Raw genomic sequence first — 25,587 nt, 5'->3', positions numbered from 1 at the left:
CACACAGTGTTTATCAGATGTTAGCAACTGTGAAGACGTGTATATTTGTGTGTGGCAGGAGCACGTGTGTATAAACATTTTTGTGTGTGAATGTGTATGGCTGTGTGCAGATTTGAGAGCGTCTGTGACAAAGGCCAGCTTGTGTATCTGGGCTTTATGATTTGTAAAGGTGGCAGTAGAGTGTTTATGTGTATGTGAGGAGGTATGTGAGAAGGCACCAGTGAGAGGGATTGGTTCAGCTGCAGAGGTCCTTGGACTGGCCGCTGTCACTCTCTCAGATGGTCCAGTGGTCCCTACAGGTCCCAGGTCACGCTGGCCCTGCCCTTGCCTGTGCAGACACCAGGGAGGAGGAATAGCTCTCTCCAGCGTGGGCACCACCTGGCCTCAGGGTCCTCCCACCTGGAAGTGCTGGGGCAGGGCCTGGTTACCTGCCCCTCCCGTGGGGACTAAGTTCTCACCCTCCTGTCAGGGCTGCCCACAGGGCCAGCACCAGTGGTCTGGCTCCCACCAGGAGGCCTGTGCCAAAGAGCAAACTTAGCGCCACACAGGCCATATACAGCCCTGTCACTCTCCCTGGTGGAACGTGGAGGCATTTTTAGCAACAGACTCTTTACTCAGAAAATGAAAGGGAGATGCTGCCGGGAAATATGCATACATATACACGAGCACACAGCGCCAGCACCTCACAAGCGGCCTAAAAGCAAACACACTTCCTTAACCGGAAATGTCAGGATCTGTGTCTGATCAGGTCTGTGCTCTGAGGGACACGGGCAAGGCAGATAGCCAGGGCCGGGGCACAGAAGAGGGAGGGACGCCCCTGACGAGGTCCTATCCCAGACCCGGGGAGAGGGAGCCAGAAGGACAGTGAGTTTGTGTCTCGGCTTCACAACAGCGGCTGTGTCTCTCCAGTGTTTGTGGAAAAGGAATCTGAGCAGAGATCCAATGTCTGGCTCTGCGGAATCAATCCTCGCATTGGGAACGGGATTCCATCGGCCCCTGAGGGCTCCTACCTGGCCTCTGGTGAGATTTCGGTGAGATCACATGCTGGGAATGCCTCCCGATCACAGAGGACAGCCGACAAAGACCCTGAACATGCCAAGTCCTCTCTTTGCGAGACTGGAGAAGAGTGCTGAAGCCACTGAGGCCGACATACATGGTGCTGCCTCCCCAGGACAGAGACGGAGCTGTGGGGCCTCTAACCAGAGCCCAGGGCCCTGCCTGCCCTTCCCAGGGGAAGCTCTGGTGGGCCTGAGAGCCCGAGATGAGAGATCAGTTCAGGTGATGGGAACGGGATGGGGTTGTCGGAGGGCCACGTGCCTTCTGCTAAGTCTCCCAGGGTCTGCCCCACACAGCACAGGGACAGCGCTAGGGCTCCTTGAGAGCAAGGCTCCCGTGTAGGAGAGCCAGGGTCCTAAGACCTCCTATCAGGTCTGGGGACCTCCCCCTTGGGGGAGGATATGGTGTGCCCGCGGGCTCCCGAACCCTAGCTGGGCGGGGGTGGTGTCTGGGCCAACCTGGAGGGCTCTGAGTCAGGCGGTGCCGTGGGATGTTCACAGAGGAACAACTGCCTCCTCCCACTGTGGGAAGATAAGGCCCAAACCCCAGAGCCAGGTCTGGTGACAAACAGCTGCCCAGGACAGTCCTCGGCTAAGGCTGGTTTTCACTGTGCCACTGACTCGCTGTGACTCCCAGGGCAGGTATTGTTCTCACCCTGTGCCTCGGTTTCCACATCTGTAAAAGAATGGGTCTGACAAAGGTGACCGCAAGGGCCCCATTCCTGCTTGTCTGCCAGCTGCCCTTGAGCTTCCTCACCAGGCGCCACCCGGACAAGACGCAGCTGAGCCCCGTGGGGGCGAGAGGCCCCTACCTTTTGAAGCTCACAACGCCCTTTGGGATTCCTGTGGGGGTGTTGAAGGCTGGCAGGAGTTTCTCTCCGAGCTTGATGGCCTTTATTCGGAACACCTGTAAAGGAAGGGTCAAAGGGCACTGTGAAGCCACACTAGGTGGGGCAAGATCACGCCAAGAAGCTGCCGCTGGCAGGATAAAGCCGCCAGGGCTGGCCAGAGCAGGAGGCAGCAGCGCGAGGGCTCTGCAGAGGCACTGGCTGGGCACCTGCCCCTCTGACCGCCGGCTCCCCAGCCTTCGGTGAAGCACTTCCCCCAGTCTCAGTTCCTTTGTCCCCAGCATGATGCCATCACCCTCCTCAGAGAACTGGGGTGGGGAGATGAAAATGAGATAATCACTGGGAAGCATTCACCACAGTGTCAGGACTCTGTGACAAACAGAATTGTGATCTGGTGACCACTGGGAAGATGAAGGGAACAGCAGGCAGGGCTCGGGGGAGGAGGCCACTTCTAAGTCCAGGTGAAGACCTGGCTGAGACGGCTGGTCCCCAACAGGCAGTGCCTGCCCACACCGTGGCCCAGGATGTCACAGGTGGGGGATGTGGGAAGCAGGCAGTGCCGTCTGCGCAGAGTGCAAAGATCACTGCTCAGGGGGCCAAGACCCCCGGGATCCAGAAACCACCACTGCCCTGGGCGAGTCCCCTTCCCGGGGGCAGGGCAGGGCTTTTCCTTCTCTGACACGCAGATCCCACCACTGTTCCCGTTTCTCAGATGGGGGTGGGGGAGAGGGTGAACGGCTTACCCCACCCACCCACAGCACAGCCAGGGAGCCACAAAGGGGTCCCAGGCCTCACACCCCTGCTGAGCTGCTGATCCCCTGGAATTGTCCTTCTGAGATGCCCGATTAAGTCAAAAGCACCTCTGACTTTCTTACTCAGCAGTTTCCCTCACAGGAATTTATTCTAAGGAACTACATAATCAAGACTGTTGTAAAGATTTAATTTTATGGGCGTTTATTCCAGCATTGTTTAGAATCGTCGGAAAAAATAGAAACACTCTAAAATATCAAACATAGGGAAGTGGTTAAATGGCGGGTCATCCGCACGATGGGATACTGTGCAGCCACTCAAACAGTGCTGCAGGGAATACTTAAGAGGAAGGAAAGGGTTTATGAACTATTAACAGAAAGACATTTCAAAACAGAGTAACTCAACTTTTAAAAAAATTGGATGGATGCATGAAGAAAGGAAGAAAATACACCAAAATATGAATAATGGTCTTCTTGCAGGGGTAAGCTTCTGGATGATTTTTATTTTCTTTTTGGGGCTCATCTCTATCTTCTGTGTGATTTTTATAATAAAAATGAAGTTTATTTATTTATTTATTTTTGAGACAGAGTCTTGCTCTTTTGCCCCAGATAGAGTGCAGTGGCATCATCAGAGCTCACAGCAACCTCAAACTCCTGGCTCAAGCCATCCTCCTGCCTCAGCCTCCCGAGTAGTTGGGACTACAGGTAGGTGCCCCCATCCTGCTAATTTTTCTACTTTTAGTAGAGACGGGGGTCTCCCTCTTGCTCAGGCTGGTCTTGAATGCCTGAGCTCAAGCAATCCTCCTGCCCCAGGCTCCCAGAGTGCTAGGATTATAGGTGTGAGCCACCATGCCTGGCCAATGTTATTTGTTTTTAAAGCTGAGACACAAGCCACTAAACAACTGCTCCAAGTGGGACACACACAGGTCTTTTTGCTTCTGGAGCTTGAGGGTGATCCAGTTTGCTGACCTCCTGTGGTTGCTGCAAAACAGAGTCTTCCTGAGACCTTCCCCAACCCCAACGATTACAAGTTGCTGAGGCAGCTATTTAGGGAATGCAGACGCAGACGGAGAGGAATTTCAGGACACTTTAAACTGGGATATGTACTTGGGGCCTCTGAGGGGTGGTCTTCTTGCTGAGGGACGGAGGGAAGGGCTGTGCTGGGATGGGCCAGAGAAGATGAGAATGTCCACTGTCAGACAGTGGGTCCCAGCAGTGGGCACTTCTGATCATTTCAGCCACATCAGATCCCTTGGGGAGTAGGTCTAGAACCCAGGTTCTAAAGCCTCGAGTCACCCCAGAACAACAGATTTGTTCTCCGGGGTGTCTTGTGCACGGCCAGGTTTGGAAGCCACTGGTTTAGCAACAACCAGGGCTGTCAAGGCCCTGGGTCTCTTCTGATGCTCCTGACATATTCACCTGCCCTCTGGGAGGCTGACCACAGAGGCACAGAAAGCCGGCCCATGGCGAGCAAACGAACCCACTGGAACAGAAATCTGGATGTTGCGACTCCAGGCAGCTGTCTGGCTGCCCTCGGCCCTGAGGAGCTGAGCCAACTCTTCCTAAATACTCCTCTCTGCTGGTGAGCCATGTCTCCTCCCTTGGAGGCCCAGAGAAGGCCCTGCACCCACGAGCACCACAGGAGGATGCTGGGAGAGCGGTTTGGAGAGGAGTGTCAGGTGTCTTATGTGAATTACCTTCAGTCTTGGCAACAGCCTTGTGGGGAAGGTGCTGACCCACTTTGAGGATGAGAAAACTGAATCTCAGAGAAGCGACTTGCCCAGAGTTGCCAGTAAGTGGCTCTTATCCAGAACAACAAACTGCCTGTCCAACACAGGGACATGGCCTCAGTGGCCACCCTTCCAGAATAGGAGTGAGAGAAACCAGCAAGAATGATATATTCTGTAGGGTGGCAAGGGTGGGGCTGGGAGTCAGCGCCCATGTTCCAATCCTCTCCCTTCGCAGCTGTGTGACCTTGCGTGGGCCGTACACTGTCTCTGATGCCCTGGCTGCTTCACAGGGTTTTTGTGGAAATCGAACGAGAGGATGTATGTACGTGAATGTGCTTTATAAACTGCGAAGTATGGTGCCAAGACCACTTGGTGCAGCTGTGGTTATGCCTGCTGTCCTCATGGGGGCTGAGTGTCAGTAGGACTGGCCTGTCCAGCAGGGGATCCCCCTCCTGTAGCTTCCCTCTGGGGCAGAGAGAGGCCTCAGCCCAGGAAGAGGTTCCCAGTATTCACTCCACAAACATTTGTGGGAAATTGCAAGCAGGGAAAGACCCACTTAATAGGCCCCCACAGCGTGTGAGCTCCAGGACTAGAGAGGAGGGAGGCCTCAGTCGGTACGGCTGAGCCCTGGTGACAAGCAGTAACTCCGGGCCAGGCTACAACCCAGGCACATGGTAGAAAGGCCGCAGGGTCAGGAGTCAGGCACAACACAGCCTGCAGAGACCGTGCAACCCGAGCAAGTTACTAAGTTTCCATGTCCTCATCCACAAATTAGTCAAAACACCCACCTGATGGACGACCGTGCACGTAGGGCATGCGGTGCACTACCTGGCACGGGGAGGTGCCTGGGGGCAGAAAGGGCTCACGAAGGTGTGTCTGTGGGCAGGGGCTGCGCTGGTAGACTCAGGAGCCCGCCTGCCCAGGGGTCCTGGCCATGCCCGCCTCTCCTTGAGCCCCTTGAGCTGTTTCTCCAAGTCGGATTGCTGGTCTCTTCTAGGGAGTCCAGGCCTCAAAGCAAGTTCTCAGAGCCACAGACACCCTCGGGGAAGGAGGGGAGGAAGGGAGGGGAGGAAGGGAGGGGTAGGGAAGAGCGATGGGTCTGAGAAGCCACCAAGTCGTCCCTGAACTGCTGACCCCCAAACTGAGCCCTGTGAGCCCGAGCTGCGTCCTTCCTCCCCTTCCCTGCATCCCATCTGCCCCGACCACAGCCAGGCTGGGCAAACGCCGTGAAGAACGTGGATGACTTCTTTCCGCTCCTTCGTTTTCTTGCCTGGGGTTCTCAAATGAAATTCATTCAGGCTTTGGGTGGTTCAAAGCTGAGGGCTCCCATCTACAATTATTTGGGGACAAATTGGTACAAGCTGTAATCTCTGCAGAGGAGATTATGCTGGATGGAGAGAGGCCCAGGCAACTGGAGAGATAAAGCGCACGCCTGTTGCGCTAAACCCTTGATTTCAGCCTGCGCGGCCTGAACAGCAGAAGGGAAGGGGAAATGACTTTCTAGACAGCAGCAGCGAGGTGAAGAGGGATTATTCCGCGGTTTGCTCGCCTCCCCTCCACGGCTCCCTGGGCAGCGGAGGCGGCGTAACTCTTCGTCTCTGGGTGGACAGAGCCAGGGCCCCACAGCAGCCCCTCTGAGTAACGGGGAGCAGAACTGACAGATGTTTTGGGACTCGGCCGACCTCGCCCCCAGACACTCCTGCTGTACTTTCACGGAGGCTCCTGAGGAGGGATGAAGAGGCCGCCCGCGTCCTCTGTGGTTTCTCAAATGCTCTGGCAGACAGCAGAGTATGGGCTGTGGAGCCAGCAGCCCTGGGGTCACACCCTTGCCCTCCTGCCCCATTTCGTAAGAGCTCGTTGAGCTTAGGGGTACTAGGAAAGGAAGGAAAGGGTGGGAGGAGGGCCTTGCCCAAGGCCACGAGCAGGGAGCGTGCTGTGGGGCTGAGGTCCAGGTTCCCTGACAGCACCTGGCTCTGCCTTCTTGTTACACACCAGCCTCCAACCTCCTTCTGGAAGCTGACGCAGCTCACCTGGGGGCAAGGCCCGGTGCTTATGTCATGTGACCAGCCGAGGCTGCCCCATCTCCCCTGCTGCGCCCTGAGACCTGTCTGGCTGGGAGAAGGCCCAGGTGGGGGCAGCTGTGGAGGACACCGCCTGTGGGCCTGGGGTGGAACTGCTGAACATGGCCTTGGCTTTGTCAGTCCCAAGAAACAACACCTGTGAAACTCAGCCCAGACACTTGCTGGGAGCTGCGGAGTCTGAGTGGATGATGTGTGGACACGGCTGTTGCTCTCAGAGAATTTACTTCCACCTGTGGGAGCCAGCTGGGCTCACCTGTGCAGCAGAATTGAGGCATCCGAGAGAAGAGGAGTCTTCAGGTGGCACTTGGAAAACAGGCCCTCATGGGGGGACAGGGGTGGCCTGGGAAATCCCCTGCTCCCGTAAGGCCCTCTGCCTGTTGGTGGAATGAGCAGGAGGGCTGGAGCCTCCAAAGCCCTCCCCAGCCTGGAGAGTTCAGGGGCCTCGAAGCACCAACTCACCTCTTCCCCTGTCAGGTAGAAGGCCGAGAGGAGCCCTCCGATGTAGCGGATGTTCACCTCAAACAAGGATGCTTCTCCGCTCTGTAGGACAGACAGAGGAGGGAGGACAGTGGGGACACCTGTGAGATGCCTGCAGGGCTCCCAGAGGCAGCTGGTCCCTTCAGACAGGTCACCCTGGCCCCCAACCTGTGCCTGGTTCCGGGGCAACCCCAGTGGGCCAGGCAGCAAACGCTTGGTGGCAGTTTTCATAGGAAAAGTCAAGAGGAATCAGCACCTGCCTGGCGGTGGGTGGCTACTGCACATTTACAGGGTTCCAAGCCAATGCTGGCTTTGGCTTCCTTCCCCAGCCCTTGCCCGAGGCCATGGGAGCAAAGTTATGCCTGGCTGCACTCCAAGAAGCTAAAGAACCTGCCTGGGGAGCTGCTGGCTGAAGCTCAGCCTGAGACGAGGCAAATCCTCCTGTAGTCCGGCCACCTGGCGGAGCCCCCACCGCTTAGCAGGAGGCCGGTGAGGCCCTTCCCTGGGGGGAGGGGCTGAGCAGGAGGGTGCCAGGCAGATGCTGGTGGGTAACCAGCAACTTCTCAGGCCCCAGCTCCGGAGCCTGCAGGGCACGCCCACAGTTGCCTTCATCATTGCTATTTTCTTTCCAAGTTGGGACTGCCCATCAGGGGTGTTGAGTCATCATGCCAAGGACCAGATCTGGATTAAAATCCCACCTGAGCCACTTACTTGGCTTCAGCACTTTAGATAAGATACTTAGCCTTTCCCTGTCCGAGTTTCTTCACCTGCAGAGCAGGGCTGACAATGCCTCCCAAGTGGGTGCATGTGGGACTTAGGGGTGCTGCAGGTGAGAGGCCTTCCCAGAGCCTGCTGAGACCTGCCTTGACCTGGAGGGCTCCCCAGCCTGCCCTCCGCATCCCAGTCTTTATTACCGATAGCAACAGTGCTCATCCGTCAGTTTGGGAGAAAGCAAGGTTCACTTTCCTTTCTTCCAGGGCCATTGCCTAACCTGCCCCAGCCTGCCTGAGTGTTCCCAGGCTCCCCAGTGACCCTGGGCAGCTGCCTGATGCCCACTCTCTGTCCAGAGGGGCCACTGTCTTCATGGGGGGGATGAAGAGGGGCTATGAAGACATTCCTTCCCTCTGCTGCCTCTACCCTTCCCCAGCTCAACAGAGGACAGACAATGGGAACATTCCAATTGTCCCTGGCCTCACACAAACTACCAGAAGTCATGACAGTCTCAAAGTAATCCCAACAGCTATCGATGATGACGACACCACTTTCCATGTGTGTCGGACTTCACGGTGTTATAATACGCGTTGACAGCCCTCCACTGTATTTAATCCTCACAATGAGCCTACGCTTCAGGCATTATTACTGCTGTGGTCATCATCCTGGTCATATAGTGGAGGAAATTAAGGCTCAGGGAGGTTAAATGACTTTTGCAAGTGGCATGTGACAGGCAGGACTGAGTGGGGCCTCTGCTTTCCTGGGAAGCTCCCCCGAAGTGCTGCCTTCCCAGACTCCCGGGTTGTCTCTCCGCCACGCTCTGTGCTGGCAAACTCTCTGTTTCTCACGGGGGCAGAGCCCTCACTTCTGCCAGGAGCCCCACACAGCCCTCAGCACGTTTGGATGCCACCCTTCCTCCCCTCCCATCTTGCTTCCGTCTGGGCTGAGAGATTGGTGGGGTGGGGCCTGCTGTTCAAGGCTTTTGTGCCATCCAGACTCATTACTCTCCCCTCCGCAAGGCCCTTGTCCCTGACCAGGCATGCCTGTGAGGCTGGAAACCAAGAGGGTTCTGGGCCTGGTCATGGGTCTCTAAGTAGATGCAACACCCCCCTACCGCACCCCTGCCCCACAGCCATCTCAAGAGGGCAGCGTGGGGGCTCAGTGCTGGAGCAGCTCGGAGCTACTCCCCTCCACAAGGCCACTTCCCCCTTGCTGCTGCTGCTGTTGGCTGCTTTGTGTGATAGACCCAGCCCTAGAGGGCTGTCCTGGGGGTAAGCACTGCAGTGCCTGATCTCTCGGGGAGGAAAGGGATGGTCGTGGCTGTCTTCCCTGTCAGAGGAGGACACTGGGCTGGGGGAATGTCCCCACTTCAAGGCTGGCCTTAAGGGAGGGACTCAGTACAGAGGGCACTGCAGCCTTGGTTCCGGAACTGCTCTGCTGTACAGCCTTGGGTGAGACCCTAGACGTCTCTGGGTGTCAGCGATGACAGGGAGGAGCTGGCTGCTAGACCTGTCCGGCCCCTTCTGGCCCCAACACCCAAGGGCCTCTGACTCACCACATTCAGGTGGAAGCTCTCTTCAACCCAGGCCTTGGCCTCCTGGAACTCCTCCTTCAGCTCCATGAGGTAGAGGGTGTCAAGGGAATCAATGACCGTTGCCCCGCTGAGGCCTCCTGCAGGCACAGAGAATCACAGGTGTGACCCAGGGTCACTCTTATCCCTTCCATCCCCCACTAGACAAGCCATCATCCCCCAGACCCCTTCTAGTGCCTGGGCAGGCTCTGAGGCAAAGGCTGGACCCAGGCACAACCCGGGGTAGTCTGGTGCCACCAGCGAAGGCAAGGCTGGGACCCAGTGTACTCCCCGTGGGCTGTTTCCTCCTCAGGGCAGCAAAGAGCAGCTGGGGAAAGCGAGCTCCCGGGCTGAGCCACTTCCCAGACCTTGGCCCACTCTTTCACAGTCAGCGAGTCAACTATCGGTGCCACTTGGGTGCCTACTTTTTCTCTGCTTTGGCATACAAAAATCCTAACAACTGTGCAAGTCCTCCTACCCTTCAATTCTATTCCTCATTTTATTCTAAGAGAAAAAAAATAAAGATATTCATACATATTTAATCAGGAAGATATTTGTTGTAGTATCATGTCTAATGGGGGAAGGTTGGGGAAAAGTCTGCAAGTCCAACAATAGAGAATTAGTCATATAGGCTGGGCATGGTGGTTCACACCTGTAATCCCAGCACTTTGGGAGGCCAAGGTGGGAGGATTGCTTGAGGCCAGGAGTTCGAGACCAGACTGAGCAACATGGAGAGACCCCCATCTCTACAAAAAAATAGAAAAAGCTGGGCGTGGTGGCACGCGCCTGTAGTCCCAGCTACTTGAGAAGCGGAGGCAGGAGGATCTCTTGAACCCAGGAGCGTGAGATTGCAGTAAGCTGTGATGATGACACTGCACTCCAGCCCAGGCAACAGACCCGTCTCAAAAAAAAAAAAAAACAAAAAGAGAGAGAGAATTAGTTATATAAATTGTGGCTTAAACATTAAGATAGGACACTACATAGCCATTCACACAGGTGAGATAGACTTGTGTTTATTTACTCGATGATATATCCATGGGATCCATTAAGTAAAAAAAACAAAACAAAACAAAAAAAAAGTAGGTTGTAAAAAAAGTGCCTTATATAATTTCCTTATTGTAAAGCAAAATGTGAACTGTCAGAACTAGTCTGGAAGGATGTGATCTGGTGGTTATCTCTGAGTGCTGAGATGACAGGTGCTTTTTGATTTCTTCAGCTTATGTTTTTTTTTTTTTATATAACCAGAAATTTATTTCCATTTTTCAAAAAAGTAAAGAAAGTTGGGCATAGAAACCAAACAAATGCACAAACCAAAAATTTCATGGCCACTCTTCCTAGGACAGTGAGTACGTGAAGAGCAGGCTACGAGGCCTGGCCCCTGCCACTGGGCATTAGACTCTTGTCCTGGGACTAAAAGCTGAGATAACTGCAAAACAATAGTTTTTCATACCGTGAAGTAGTAATGAGAGCCCTCATCTGGCACATCCAGAGCCTGGAGCTGTAGAGGACTGTGAAAGAGGAGGGGAGGGAGAAAGAGATGTGCCTGGTGCCATCTGGAAGGCTTCCTGGAGGCAGTGACTGCCTCCCATCAACTCCTTACAGAGTCATCGCTGGCAGCAGCAATTTCCTTTAGAGACCAAAGTGTAGCTCTAGGAGGAGTCATTGTTCCTTCAGTTTAGAGGAACTCAGAGGCTGGCAGCACAGAGAGGCACAGGCTCTGTCTTCCCCCAGTGGAAGCTCTAGAGCTTGCTGAGCCCCCTTGAGTCTGAGGTGTGGGCCTTGCCAGCACCCTCTGAACTCAGATGAGGCCCTTAGCGCCTCACCTCCTTAATTAGTGCCTCCTAACTGCTCCCTTGCCTGACTTGGCAGGCAGAGAATCCTTCTGGAGCTCAAACACTTGACTACCTCTCGGCCAGGCAAGGTCTGATAAAGGGCACTGCGTGGAGAACGGAAGAGAGACGGGGAGGGAGGGGAAGCTGGGAGCAAGATAAGGCTGGGGGTTAAAGAACCGGTTACCAGAAGGGAGGGTTGGCAAGGAGGGAGGAGAGGGCTCCCGACCCAGTCACGAGTCCTGGGATGGCTTCCGTATTTGGGTTGAATTTCCAGACTGTCAGCCCCTCCCATGCTGAAGGACTGGTAGGAAAACACATCAAAGCCAAACAGAGCTAGAGTTGGTCCTTTCCTGGTTTGTCCCAGCTGCTTCCCCATAGGTGGCAGGGCTGAACAAAGTTCCCGGGGACGTCTTTGCCCTGTGGAGGAGCTCAGGCAAGGAGACAGAGGACGGCTGAGATGTGCCCAGGCCACAGGCTGCTAGCCTGGCATCCGCACTCCTGGCTCTGTGACCCCATAGCTTCATTTCATAGATGAGGAGCCCGAGAGGGGAGGGGACGCACTCAAGATTAGGCTAAGGGAGGACTGGCCCAGCCCCGGGCCGGCCGAGGGTAATGTGTTTTCCTTGGCAACTCGGGGCCTTTCAATTCTCTGTGAAACTTCGGATCTGATGGCTAACCTGACCCCACCTGCCCCGCTGTGCATCCTTCAAAGCCAGGGGGGAGGCGGCCCCTGGTGTCTGATTTCTGATCCTGCCCTGGGCTGCCTGGTGTTTCACCCCATGGGCCCTCCTTCCTCTGGGCCAGGCGGGAGGGCAGCCAGGGCTCCTCGTGACCAGCTCTGCCCGTGACGTCTCTGGGGACGCTTGATGCAGCTAGCTAAGAAAGCCGCTCACTAAGAGGTTTGCTGGCAAGGTCTTGCCCCTGCTCTCCAGCTCCTGAATCCATCTCTTGGTTGGCCTCCTGCCCCTGCCCCCACCTGGCACACAGCTGAGCTGCAGTCCAGCAAGGGACTCATTAGAAAGCCTTTCATTCCAGGCCAGAGGGTTACCCAGTGGCCAGGCTGGGCAGAAGAGAAGGTCCTATCCCGAATTCAACCCTATCTGCACCTGCCGCCACCCAGGGGAAAGAAAAACTCCCTGTTCCATAAACAGCCCCATGATTTATATGCAAAGAACCAACAGGGCACAAAAAGTCACACAGCCAGCTTGGATGCTTCCCGGGGGCTGCCTCTGAGGTGGGTTCCATGTTGATTTACTCTCCTAGCTCCAGCTTTGAACCCCTAGAGTTCACAAAGGACACCTCCCCATTACTGCCAGGGTAGGAGGCAGTGAGGTGTGTTAGGAGGAACACAGGCCCAGAAATCAGATAGCCCTGGGTTCAAATCCCAGTATGGGCCAACAACATATCTGCTCTAAGCATCAAAGTGCTCATGTGTAAAATGAAATTAAGACCACTGGGTTAGGGCACTGGGGAGCCACTGCAGGCTACTGAGCAAAGACAAATACATCATTTACATACCTGGCCTAAATACAGCTCTACCTGTTTGGCACAGAATAAGTGCTTGATAAATCAGCTTACTGTTATTTCTGGGGTCCCTTAGCTCACCTTGAAAGAGTGGTCTGGCCAGGGAGTAGGGAAGGGAGACTCCTCTGGCCCTTCCCTGTAGGAGGGTAGGCGTTGCTCCCACCCTACTGTTCTGATCTTTGGCTACTGAATAAAGCCTTTGCAAGGCAACCTCACACAGTGGCTACGAGGCTGGCTTTGGTGTCAGGGAGATGCATGTTCAAATCCTGGCTCCATTACATAATAACTGCGTGCAGGGGCAGGTCATTTTACCTCTGAGCCTCGTTCCCCTTATCTGCAAAACGGGGATGACAGTAGGATCAACCTCAGAAGGCTGCTAGGAGGGTTAAATGGGGCAGTGGATGGACAGGGGTTGGCAAGATGTTGGGTACGAGTGGCCCTCATTGCCCCCAACTGGCTCTGGGCCCCTCCACAAAGTCTTCCTGGGTCACTGAGGGATTGTTGTATTACTACATTCTTGACCTTCTCGCTTGCCCTGTAGGGCAGTGTGGGCATGAGATTGCAGCTTACAAAGCCCTTGGCCCAACTTAAAGAAAAACTGCCTTATGGGTCCCACCTGTATCTGCCACTGAGGCCATCACTACCCCTGATCTGGGTGTGCAGCTGCCTCCAAAAGGGTCCTACTACCTTCAGGAACCCTTCCCTTCACCTATGATTCACCCTATACATTGTTGCCTGACCTGTCTTCCTGAAAACAGATCCAACTGTGTCTCTCCCCAGCTCAGGAACCTGCAATGGCTCCCCAGCACCCATGCAGTAAGAGTGCATACTCCTGCTTCCATACCTTTGCATGTGTGGTCTCCTCTGCCAAGAAAGCTTCTCTGTGCGTCTTGGCAGGTTCAAAGCCTACACATATTTCAAGGTCTGCCTCCCAGTGGCAGCCTTCCCAGTTCTACTAGTTAACCAGAGAGTGCCCACAGTGCCTTCCTGGGACTCTGGGTTGAGTACCCACTGCTCCCTCCCTGTACTGTGGGGCTCTGTCTCCTCTCCAGATTGAGAGCTCTCAGAGGTCAAGGGTTCCCACTGCCTCTCTCATACCCCCTCCCCACCAACCTTTCAGCCTTGTCTCTAAGTAGCTCCAAAGGCCAGAGCTCTCCAACCCCAATGGGCCACTTGTCATTCCCTGTGGCCTCCTCATACATCCCTACTGTTGTGACTCTTCTCTACCTCTGCTAGGAATTCCCTTCCCCATTCTACCTTCCCATGTGGGAATCTGGAGTCCACTTCAAATGGCTTGTTGCCCAAGAAGCCATTCTGGTCTCCACCCCACGGTCTACACGAGATCTCACCTTCTGACGTCCGGCTTGGATGCCTCCTCCTCTGAGAGGTCTGCCCCGCCCCCTAGAGTGCCACCCTCTGTGCCTGGCTCTGTGCACCTCCACCTCCCACACAAGCTCCCCCACGCTTACTGCACGCTGAAGGGATCATCACTGTCCTGTCCCCGTCCCTTCAAAATAGCAGGGTTCTAGTCTGCGTCTGAGTCCTCTCCATGCTCAGGAAAGGGCTGCTGAGGGACGCTGGGAAGGCAATGGCTGGCTGGCAGCATGCATTTGTTCTCCAGGCATCACGGCTGCTGGCCCATACAGGACCTTGGCCTTCAGGACACCATTCTTCCTTTGGGTCCTTCTAACTCTGTGATGGCTTCTTCCCAGGCTCCTTGGGTGGTTCCTCCCCATCTCCCAACCTCCAAAGACTTGGGTGCTCTGCGGCTCTGTCTTTGGGCTTCTTCTGTCCTCTCTCCTTCTCTTAGTGACTTCAGCCGGCTTCAAACCTTAGAAACCAGGCACCTGCTGATGACGCCCAGATTTAAATTTCCAGCCAGGGTCTTGTCCCTGAGCCCCAGACCCACTTATGCAACTTCCTCCTCACATTCCCCCGTGGAGGGCCACAGGCACCTCACATTTCACTTGTCTGAAAGCAGCCTGCTCCTCCCAGTCTTACTCATTTTGGCTAATGCCAATTCCTCCTCTCCACTGTGGCCCCAAACCCTCAACTGTCTCTCACCCTTCATCTGGGCCCGCAGCAAATCCTGGTGGCCCTACCTCTGCAAGGCTTTGAGATCCTACCCATGTCTCACTTCCTCCATGTAACCGCGTTGGTCCAGCCACCTCTTCTCTCTCAAGTTTATTCCAAGGGCTTCCTAACTGCCCCCCTCCCCCTCCCCCAGCCCGGCATCTGCCCCTCCCCCACTCCACCTACTCCATCTGTCCTCAACACGCAGCCAGAGGGATTTTTAAAAACTGCAGGTCATCTCACGCCACTCCTCAGCTCAAAACCCTCTCATGGCTCCCACCTGACTTGGAGTTAAAAGCCGTAGTCCTTACAGTCCCTGGTGAGGCCTGTGACCCAGCCCTGGTTCCCTTTTGGCCTCTCTCCCTCCCCTTCAGCCACATGCTGCTCCCCAAGCCCTCCGAGCCTACTCCCTGCTTGGCCCTGGCAACTGTAGGTTGCTCTGCTGAAACAGCACCCCCCAGTCACCACCCCCTTAGCCTCCTGATTTTTCCTCATCTCCTCATCACCAGGAGCATTATACGCAGACCTGCGCACCTGTTCACCGTGAGTCTTCTCCTGCTGGAGTGTTGGCTCCTGGAGGGCAGAACTCTGCTCGCTGCCATCCCCCACTGCCTAGAACACTTTCTAGCCCACCACAGGTGCCCATAAGTATTTGGGAATAAAGGGCCCCCTCTCCTGGGTGGGGAGGGCTTCAGGGGGGCTGTGGCTCATTCACAACTCCCCATCCCTGGCTACATCGGACACTCAGAGGCATTAAAGGTAAACGTGTTGGGCTGAACAAATTGAGCCCACCTCGTGGGCATCTGTGGTGACTACATCCAGGGCAAGGTTAACTGTCTACTCTAGGGGCTGCTGCCAATAGACAAAGAAGACCCTGTCACCAGGCTGTGGCCAGATTGGCCAGGGTGACTAAGCGTGCCCAAACCATTGCCCTGTTAGAAGCTTTTTGTTGAGAGTGCGTCACTCTCTACAAGGGAATGAACCCCCAGCTCCCGTAACCTCCTCCCCAGGAACACGCCTGCCCTCCTGGATCATGGTATATATCCCACTCTACTGGCTCTGCCATATTAATGGTGATGAGGTTTTTATGCGATATTATAGCAAAGAGAAATGGGTCAGGTTGGCAGCACACACTCCAGGAAGAATATTTAGGAGGAAAAAAGTTACCCAAGGCATGGCCTATTACCACAATATCCCCAGAGCCACACACTAATGGTTGCATTTAATTTAATGATATAATCCACAGAGACTTTTCTCAATCTGTAAAGAAACAACGCAAATGTTTTTCTCAGCTTCCGCAGAAAAACCCATGTGGCTGTGTGGCAGATCATATTTTCCCAAAGATGGCTGCCATGGTATATCCCACCCCATAGGAAGAATGAAGCTCTTCTTTTGACATTCACACTTCTCCGATGGCTCCTCCCTTTGAACCTGTGCAGGCCACTGTGATTATCTGGACCAACAGAATAAAGCAGATGGGATGAAATGCTATTTTCTAAGTACAGACCTTAAGAAACCGGTAGCTTCCACATCCTGCCTCTTGGAATGATGGTTCTTGGAACCAGCCACAATATTGTGAGGAAGCCCAAGACAGTCCCCAAGGAGAAAACACACTAAGAGGCCACATGTCAGTTTTCTGACTGACAATCCCATCTGAGGTTCTAGCCAATAGCGAGCATCAATTCCAGACACGTGAATGAAAAAGCTCCCAGATAACACCAGCCCCCAGCTGTGGCGTCAGCTTCAGCCTCTAAGCCTTCCCAGCTGAAGGCCCATACAAGGTGGTACAGAGATAAGCTGTCCCTGTTGTGCCCTTTCTGAATTCCTGACCCACTGAATTTGTGAGCATAATAAAATAATTGTTTCAGGCCACTAAGTTTTAGAGTAGTTTGTTATGCAGCAATAGCAACTGGAATGTTCTGCCACATGGGTTTCTAAGAAGATTAATTAAAATGATATCCCCACTACCGCAAAATGTATTGTTTAAGACCACAGCATCACGTATGGCAAGGTCTTCTGGTTGCATAAAACCCTTTTAGGGATTGGGACCTCTCCATTTCTATCTGGTCTGGGGTTTTTGATTTTTTTTTCCTTAATTTTTTCTTCAGCAGTGATATTTTCCTTGAATATTCCCACAATGGCTATTTCCTGGGTCACATAAAGTTGTGCTCAGAGCCTGAGTGTTTCCAGGCAAAGGTTTCTTGGAGCCTCTGGAAGGAAAGGCATTTTTTAGGAACTATTCCTGGAACCCAACAGAATGCTCTTACTTGAGGCTGATTAATAAACGATGAGCAGATCTGATCGTGTCAATGATGTTTCAAAGTCCTTAATCCCTCCCTCCCTTCTCCAAGTTCAATCTCCTGGGCACAGCATGCAGTCTGTGGTCCAGGTCGTGGTGAGCATTCCAGCCTTACCTCTCTCCTGCTTTCTCTGCAACAAACCACTAGCAGCACCCCAGAACTCCTGGGGTATCTGCTGACGTGGGTCCCCTGTGTGGGATGCCTTCCTTTTCAGAGTTGGCTTGGGACACACTGATTTATCTTTCTGGCCTCAGTTCATGCATTAGGCCTTCTCTCAAGACATTCCTGAGCCACCAAGCAGACCTGACCACTCCCTTGATACTCGCCTGGCTCTGCTGCGTGTGACTTTCTCCCAGCACTGCTTGCACTGTATCATATATCTTTGCTTACGTGCCTGTGAATCCCAGGGGCAGTGACTGGCTCTAACTCTTCCCAGTGGCCCCAGCATCTGTCCCTAGGCCAGGCACAAAGAAGGCGGGAACAAGTGGCTATTGAATAAACGAATGGCTAGTGGAAAAGCCAACAGCACTCTCTTGGGGATCTCTAGCACTTTGCCAGGCCTCCTGGCCCTGGAGAAGCACAACACACATAGCAGTGGCCGGCTACGGAGGAAATCCCTGTTGGGGGGCAAAATGGGCAGCCGCTGATGGCAGGGTCCTGGCAGAACTGATGGGTTCCTCTGCCCATCCCAAACTGATGCCGCGCTTTGCTGCCACTGAGGCTGGAGAATGTTTGCGGGGGGCTGACTGCTGGATGAGGTTCCCTGTGACAAACAGCCAGACACGGTCCACTGAAGTAGGATGTTGGACACGACTCCCCTTTGGAAAACAGGCTGTGTTTATAAAATGTTAATATTTTGTTTTTAAACAAGAGCTGCAGGTGCTCTTGTTTAAAGTGACCTGGACACTTGTGTTTAAAAACCCTCCGACCATGCTGTAGAGCAAGCTGTGAACTGCTTTTATCTCTTCGGAGGGAAGCAAAGGGCACATGGAGAAATTGCAGCCCAGAATGCTGCAGTGATGCCTCCAAAGTCACACAGCTCAGGGCAGAGCTGTGACCAGAAGCTGCCCTTCAGACCATGTGACCTCACCTCGGTCCCTCTGGGGGAGCCGCCAGCTGTGTTTGACAGAGCCAGGGGCTCCTGGGTCTGTGGGCGGGGGTCACAGTGCTTTCTCGGGTATACATTGTGGCCACACAGAGCCTTGCATTGACCATGGCAAACATGGCCTGTGGACCGGAGCCAAGAGGCGCAGATGCGTGGCCCTGATAACAAGATGAAGGATGATTATTGGAAAGGGGGAAAGAAAGGAAATCAAAGATGCTCCATTCCCTTGAGGAACATAAAGAGATGGCAGAGGCAGTGCCTGGTATGGAGCGGAGCCCCTGGGAGGGTCCTCCTAGTCGCTGGGTTGGCAGAGCTGTAGGCAATGGACCAGTAGAAAGGACTGAGCCCTGGAGCCACAAAGACCCAAGTTTGGATCCACCACTTACTAGCTGCCTCAGTTTCCTCATCTGTACAGTGGGAGCAACAATGCTTCCACCTTGCAAAGCATCCTGAGGGCTAGAGATCACGAACAACGCTGGACACAGCAGCTGCCCCAGCTGGCAGTCGCCGAGCCTGAGTGGAGAAAGATACTTTTTATTCTTTTTTTTAATTTTTATTTCATGCTTAATTTTAAAGAATTTTAGATTTTCTTTCTTTCTGGTAGAGATGGGGTCTCACTCTTGCTCCGGCTGGTCTCGAACTCCTGATGTCAAGTGATTCTCCCACCTCAGCCTTCCAGGGTGCTAGGATTACAGGCGTGAGTCACCGCGCCCAGCCAAGAAGACGCATTTTAAGTCTCACAACAACCTGACGAGGAGAGTACAATTCCTGCCCCTGTTTTACAGGTCGGGAAACTGAGGCTTAGAGAATCTTGTAAATTCCCAAGACTGATGAACAGGGAGCCAGGACTCATCTCAGGTCATCGGCCTTAGTGGCTCTGCCCTTCACAATTGTGCCATCCTGCTCCTGTGCCTGGTACAGAGGGCCTCAAGACCCCTGGCCACCTTCTAAGGGCCCCCCAACATGGCCTGCCCCTACTTCCCACCTCTAGGCTGGAGTAAGGTACCCTCTGCAGCAGGTACTGCCTCTCCCTGGGGGCCTGGGCACCCCCTGTGGGAGCCTCACCACAATACACAGACCAGCCTGGCACTGCTGCCTCCACCAAACCTCCCAGCTTCCCTTAAGGGTGGGGGCGCTTCCTCCCTCTGCCATTCTGGGCCCCCTGCTGCTCTCTCAGCCCAGGCTGGCTCACAGGAGGGTCTGTCTTGGTCTCTTTCTCTGACAGAGGAGCCTGGAAAGCAGAGATCCTGCCAGATTCATCTTTGGAACCATCAAAGGGCCTAGCATGATGCCAGGTGCACAGTAGGTTCTGAGTAAATGTGCACTGAATTCAACCAGAGAGAGAACTGAGAAGGAGCCCTGAGCAAGCATGACCAGAGGCTGGACCAGGTGGCCCTCTCTGCATCAGAGCCCTGAGAGACCCACCTCCAGCATCCGGTGATGAGGAGGAGACCAGCTCACCCTCATCCACAGGCCAGCGGTCTTCCCTTTCTTTGGTCCACAGGCCCTTCCAGAATCTAACAGAAGCCACTCTACCCCCTCCCCTTAACTGGAAAGATACTCGCACACATTTTCCATGAAAGGCTGTCAGCCTCACCGGTGCTGATCACCTAACAGAGAAGGAGGCCGGGTCCAGGATGGATTTCCTACAGAGGACAAGGAAAGGTGGTTACTTTGGAATCAGGCAGACTTAGAATCAAATCTTCCTTTGCCTGTTACTGGCTGTGTGACTTCTGTCAGCTACTTTACCCCGTGAACCTCCTCTGTGAAGTAGGGATAAGGTACGTTACTGCAGCAACTGCTGCTAGGAGATGCACAATGGGGTGTTTTTATTTTTTCATTTTTTTCCCCTTTAAATGTATAGTAAATGGGCTGCAGGGGGTGCCTGTGAGTTGCCTTTCATTTGATTTTCTTAGAGGCAGCAGTGCTAGTGGCAGAAGCACAGGCTTCTAGTCCAAACATGTGAGCCTTGTGCCCACACCCAGGTGACTTAACCTCTCTGAGCCAGCAGGGCGCCTGCCTCGGTCAAAAACCACCCGTAGTGCCCCTCGAAGATGTGGTGGCTTGGATGAGGTGACGGGTGCTGGAGGGTCAAGGGAGAGCCCCCTCCCTACTCGCCCATGCCCACTGCTCACAGCCCAGCCAAGCCTCGGCCTGGCCGCGGCAGCCCTGAGCGTGCTTCCTGGGCAAGAGCTGCCTCTGTTTTAGATCTTGGGGCCAAAACAACTCACAAATGCAGCAAACGTGCCACGGCCTGGAAGACAGCTCTCTGCTTCAGAGAAAACACACAGTTCAATTTCCCAAAGATCGAACCCCAGGAGCATTTCAAGGCTTTCCCGGCGAGAGCAGTTCTCGGAACTCAGGAGGCACTACCCTTGTGTGACTGAACAATTAAAGCCACGGGTATTTGTCATTCTCAGCAAAGGTTTTAGAGGACGGCAGAGGAAACCGAAAAAAAAAAAAAAAAAAAAATCTGATTTTGGCAGCACAGTTTTCAGAAATATATGGTAATCCATTTTTGTCAATCCATGGAAGGCACGGCTCAAATCATTAAAAAGCCATCGTCCTTAATCATGCATGGAGAAGGCCGGTCTATGCCTCTCAGATCATTTTCAAATGGTTTCAGGGTAACTTTCAAAAACTGACAGGCAAGCAGGGAGGGGATTAGGGCAGACAATAATCTGAGGAATTTTTCTTTCAGGTTCTCAGAGGGCAAGGGATTTATCTGAGAGAAAATCACCACCCAAACCTTGGCCTTGGTGGGTGGGGGCCAAGGGAGACCCCAGGGTGGATCAGGCCTGACCTCTGCCCTCAGGGAAACTGCTGCTGCTTTCTCAGAAAGACAGTGAGCAAATTCACAGCAAAACAGCCAGGAAACGAATAACTGTGAGGGATCATGACACGTGCTAATAATAGGCAGAAGTTTGTGCAGTTGCTAAGGCTCAGCTGTGAGCCACAGGGACCTGGGTTTGGAACTTGACTTTGCCTCTCACTAGCTGTGTGGCCTCACACAAGTTCCTGCACTTCTTAGAGACCTGGGCTCCTCATCTATGAAACGGGACGCCCACCTCAGAGGCTTGGGAGAGAAATGAGTTAACTCCTAGGAAGCCTTTATTACAGTGCCTGGTACATAGTAAACTCTCAGCAAACGCTGGCTGAGCAGCTACCTCTGCTGAGCGAGCAGCACAGGTGGCTTTTGATTTGGATCAGGGAGGATGAGGAGGAGTCTGCAGGGTGAGGAGTTGGAGGAAGGACACTCCAGGCAGAGGACACAGCATGTGCAAAGGCCCTGAGGTGAAAAGTTGGTCAGGGACGTGTGCAGGTATGTGGGGAGGGGCTGGGGGAGGCAACACCGCCAGCTCATCTGGAGCCCTCCTGGGGAGCACTGTGGATGCAGGCTAAGGGGAGCCATGGAGGGGCGTCAGCGGGGCTGGGCCTGTGAGCAGCAGCATAGATGAGAAGCTAACTAAGGAGCAGGAGGGAAGCCGCAGAGAAGACTAGAACAGTGTTTGGGGGTCTGGGCTCCTCACAGGGTCCAGGGCATCTTCTTTCTGGTCTCACACCATTTTGGGTCCTTGTTGACTCTTAGGTGTCACCAAGAACTCTCATCCGGGGTCCCCAGGCCTTGTTTGAGGGAAACACCCTCTACTATGCCCAGCAAAGGTTCTGCTCCCCTCCCCTTCCTTGGGGCAGAGCTGTTGTGGGCAGATGGCTGCCCAGGCAGGGACTGCATCTCCCAGCCCCGCTGTGTTTAGGTGGGGCTGCAGGACTGAGCTCTGGCCAATGGGATGTGGGCATAAGTTCCATAAAATCCACCCGTGGGATCCTCCAAGGCCACGGGGACCTTAGCAGTCACAACCTGAAGATGATGGTGCCCCTATCACCCTGGGTCCCTGAGACACCGTGAGGAGCACAGCTGCCCCCGCCATCAATTTCACTTTACAAGAGAAAGAAAGAAAGTCTGCTGCCTCAATCCACCAGTCTCTGGGGTGCCTGTCACAGCAGGTAGCTTTACCTTGACCAAATGCACCCAAGAGCAGAATGGCCTTGAGCATCTTGCTTCACCTCTCTGAGCCTCAGTGTCACACAGATTGTTGTGAGACAGTGAGAGGACAAATGTGAGTGATGCTTTGCAAGCAGGAAGAACCACAGAGATGCCATTCATCACAGGATTGTGAGAGCCTGAGGCTGAGGCTGCTGAAGGGAGGGGACTCTGGACTCCCTGCTGAGGCAGAGGGGTGCAGCCAAGGGCCGGAGAAGCTCCCGGCAAGCAGTCAAGGTCCACCAGCTGGTCCTGACCCAGACTGGAGGCTCTCACTCTGGGCTTTAGTTCCACCTCTAGGCAGAGATGCTCCCCAAATAGCTGAGCCCCCTGAGGGAGGAAGCTGGGGCCTGGCTTCCATCTCCTGGCAGCTCCCCTGGGAAGGAGTCAGCCCAGCCTCCTTCTGATAACTTGCTCCAACCTCTCACAACTCATTAACAGGAAATTGCATTCCCTGCCAGGAAGATGCATGCCTGATTCTTCAGACACATCAGGTGGACTGTCATCAAAACGCTGTCATGTCTCTGCGCAGCCCCCACACGCTCCTGCGCTGCTGTCCTCTGCCAGGCTCTGTGCTCAGAGCACATGTTGCCTTTGGAGATCTAAAACCCTGGTGTGGTTAAGTGATCTGCCTGCCCGCCTGGCCAGGAGCAGGGGTGGCGGAGGCTCAGCCTTACCCAAATCCTGGGCACCCCACACTTCCAGCCCAGGACTGGGGCTGAGACCCCAAGAGTGGGGCAGAAGGAGGGCATGAGTGACATGGGACGTGATGAGCTGTCTCTGACCTTTGGCAACTCTCACAGGACCCCAGTCATTCCCTGTCCTTCTGCTGAGGGGGTTCCCCCTGCCACAACACAGGGGTGGGTGTGGAGAATGCTCACCCATAGCCTCTGGAACCTGGAGTCGGGGTGAGGCCACCTCCTCTTCCACATATCACCCACTGTCCCATCCTCTACGAGGGACGGTGCCGACGCTGCCCTCTTCTATCTCCCAGGCTCTCGCCTCCCTTCCTGCTGTCCTGCTCTTGCTAGGGGCATGTGAGTTCTCAGATCACCTGCACGGTAAAAACCATCAACGTTCTGGACTAAGGACATAAGGCATCCACTTCCAGTGTCCTTCCACACACAATAGTTAACCTGCATGCTCCTTACGCTCACCCTGAGGGGTGCCCTTATTCCTGTTTTACAGAGGAGGAAACTGAGGCTCATAGAGATTAAATGACTGGAGCCAAAGGTCACCCAGCTAGTCTCCTAGGCAGTAATTTGAGCTGGGTCTTGCAGCCTCCAAAATAATCCTGGTCACTTGTTTAATATATTCCAACTGCAAGTGCCAAACTGAGAATTTTATACTTAATCTTCATAACAACACTAGAGCATAGGTGGTTGTATTATCTCCATTTCCACATGACAAAACTGAGGCTCAAATAAGCTAAGCAACTTGTTTGAGGTTGCACAGCAAATAAGCAGGCGCCGTGGCCTGAACACCTACGGTGTTGGGGCTCTTTCTCCCCACCAGCCTCACAGGCGAGAAAGGTCCCACCCGGGGAAGGCAGAGAAAGAGTCTTCAAGATCCTACCAACCAAGAAAAGCAGAATATAAAATTACACAAATGCTGGTCGCCATTCCATTAAAAAGTGTGTGTACATGGATCGCATAGGGCAGGATCTGGTAGACGACAGTATGTCTCAGAGGGAGGCAGGGCCTGGCCACTTCTGTTAGCGCATGGCCACCCTTGGCCACCCTTGGCCGAATTCTTCCTCGTAAGGATGGCTAAGGGTTCAGGTGATTGGGAACCAGGCCGTGCAGGTGTGCTGGCTCAACCTTTCCTTGGCCCTGGAGGCAGGTGTGGGAGATGTCCTCCCTCCCTTTCCCCAGGTGCAGGAGCCAACTGGCCAGGTAACCTTTCCACCCCACCACATTTCAGGCCATGGTCTCAGGCCGAGATCGAAGTAAACCAGAGACCACTGCCCTGAGCACTCGCAGCTTCTGAGAAAGCAAAGGCTCGCAGGAGAGGGACTGAAGCAGCAGCCACAGCCCGGCAGTGTGAAGAGGCCCCATGCCTGCTGTCCCCATCACAGAGGCCAGGGCCAAGGAGCTGGTTTGCACTGCCATCAGAAAGGCCCTGCCCAGCTGGGCAGCTCGTTGCCCACCTTTCATTTCATGCTGCATACAGTCACACCCAACTCAACATGCCACACCACCAAGCATCTGCCCAGGCTGTCCCTTCTGCCCTAAATGCCCTCCTTGCCCGCCCCCCTCCCCCCGCCAGTCCTCGGCTCCAATGCGCGCATCTGTTGTTCTCAATTGTCCTGAGCCCACCCCCAGATTTAAGATGGTTCCATTTCCCTCAAAAGTTATACACCATCAACTTCCATTAGAACAGACGCTTTAGGAGAATCCTCAACTCTGCCCAGAGGGCAAAGCAGCAGGAGCAGGAACATCAGGGGGAAGAAAGGAACTGAAGAGAGAGGCGGGAAGCCCAAGGCCACGCTGCGCACTCCGTTCTGAGAGGCCCTGGGATGGCCCGTGAGGCCCGTGGCAGCCTTGCTCTAGTTGCCCCTGCATCGCCCCTGCACTCGTGCACCACCATCCCCGAGACGCACTGTGCCCTCACCGGCCTGCTCTGCATGGAAGCAACGGCCCCTTCTTCAAAGCCCAGCTCAAAGCCACGGGCTCTGTGAGGTTCCAGAGGAGTCAGCGGCTCCTCCCTCTGTGCCCACAGCGTTCTGACCTCATCATTATGTGAGGATCCCTCCCTCCATGATTAGAACTCTTGTGGGGCAAGGGACTTGGCCAGCTCACCTCTGCATCTCTAGCATCCAGCCCAGAACTGGCCTAGAAAGACCTTACGAATGCATGGATGAATGTGGATGAATGAATGAGCTTCCTTTCGCCAAGTTTCCAAGACGCCTACTTCCCCATCTCCTGTGGGGCCCTCCCTCTCCAGTCACAGGAGGAGCAAACTGCGCCCTTTGTCTTCACCCCACATTGGTATTGACCAGAGTTGGGTTTTAATGGTGCTTTGACAAAAGGCAGCTCCCATGTTCATTTTCCTTGGCTAATTACATTTCCCAATTGAAACGCTTATCTCTGGGCTAGTGTTAAAGACATAATCAGTTTCCAGAATGGATTCAAAAGAGGTGAGAAGCAAGAAAATAATTAAGCCAACTTCTGATTGAATCAAATAATTAAGCGGATTTAATCAGCTGCCTGTGATCTACAGCCCCAGCCTGGGCCTGGGGAGTGCATTGCTCTATCACAGTGATCATTTCTGATTGTTTTAGAGATGGGCAGCATTTCTTCTGAGAAGTAAAGGAGTGACTCTTTCAAATGAATGCAAATCAGAGTGACAGAACCCCAGGTTCCTTACTTAGGCAAAATATTCTGGGTTTGGCAGGAAAAAAATCGACGGCAGGGGGCACTCTGTTGCAGAGCCACGCCTAGGCACCCATGGTCCTAATTCCTTACCCCTTCCTGCATTCATGCCCTCT

At 54.1% G+C, this 25,587-nt stretch overlaps 1 protein-coding gene across 6 annotated transcripts in view; it reads right to left on the bottom strand.

Moving 5' to 3' along the window:
• The window catches only part of MAN1C1 (mannosidase alpha class 1C member 1), a 132,965-nt gene that overhangs the window by 24,022 nt on the left and 83,356 nt on the right, over positions 1-25,587 (bottom strand). For 5 of the 6 annotated variants that reach the window (XM_069479610.1, XM_069479608.1, XM_069479606.1 and 2 more), the window contains exons 3-5: positions 9,207-9,322; positions 6,923-7,003; positions 1,868-1,962 (exon numbers count right to left, since the gene is read on the bottom strand). The exons of the other annotated variant lie outside the window; for it this stretch is intronic. In XM_069479610.1, coding sequence (XP_069335711.1) covers positions 1,868-1,962; positions 6,923-7,003; positions 9,207-9,322 — 292 coding nt within the window. The remainder of the gene's footprint in view (positions 1-1,867; positions 1,963-6,922; positions 7,004-9,206; positions 9,323-25,587) is intronic. 6 annotated transcript variants of the gene reach the window in all.

This window comes from Eulemur rufifrons, chromosome 8 (assembly GCF_041146395.1).
Source record: "Eulemur rufifrons isolate Redbay chromosome 8, OSU_ERuf_1, whole genome shotgun sequence".
In the NCBI taxonomy this organism is placed as follows: domain Eukaryota; kingdom Metazoa; phylum Chordata; class Mammalia; order Primates; family Lemuridae; genus Eulemur; species Eulemur rufifrons.
This window is presented reverse-complemented; position numbering and strand designations above follow the sequence as displayed.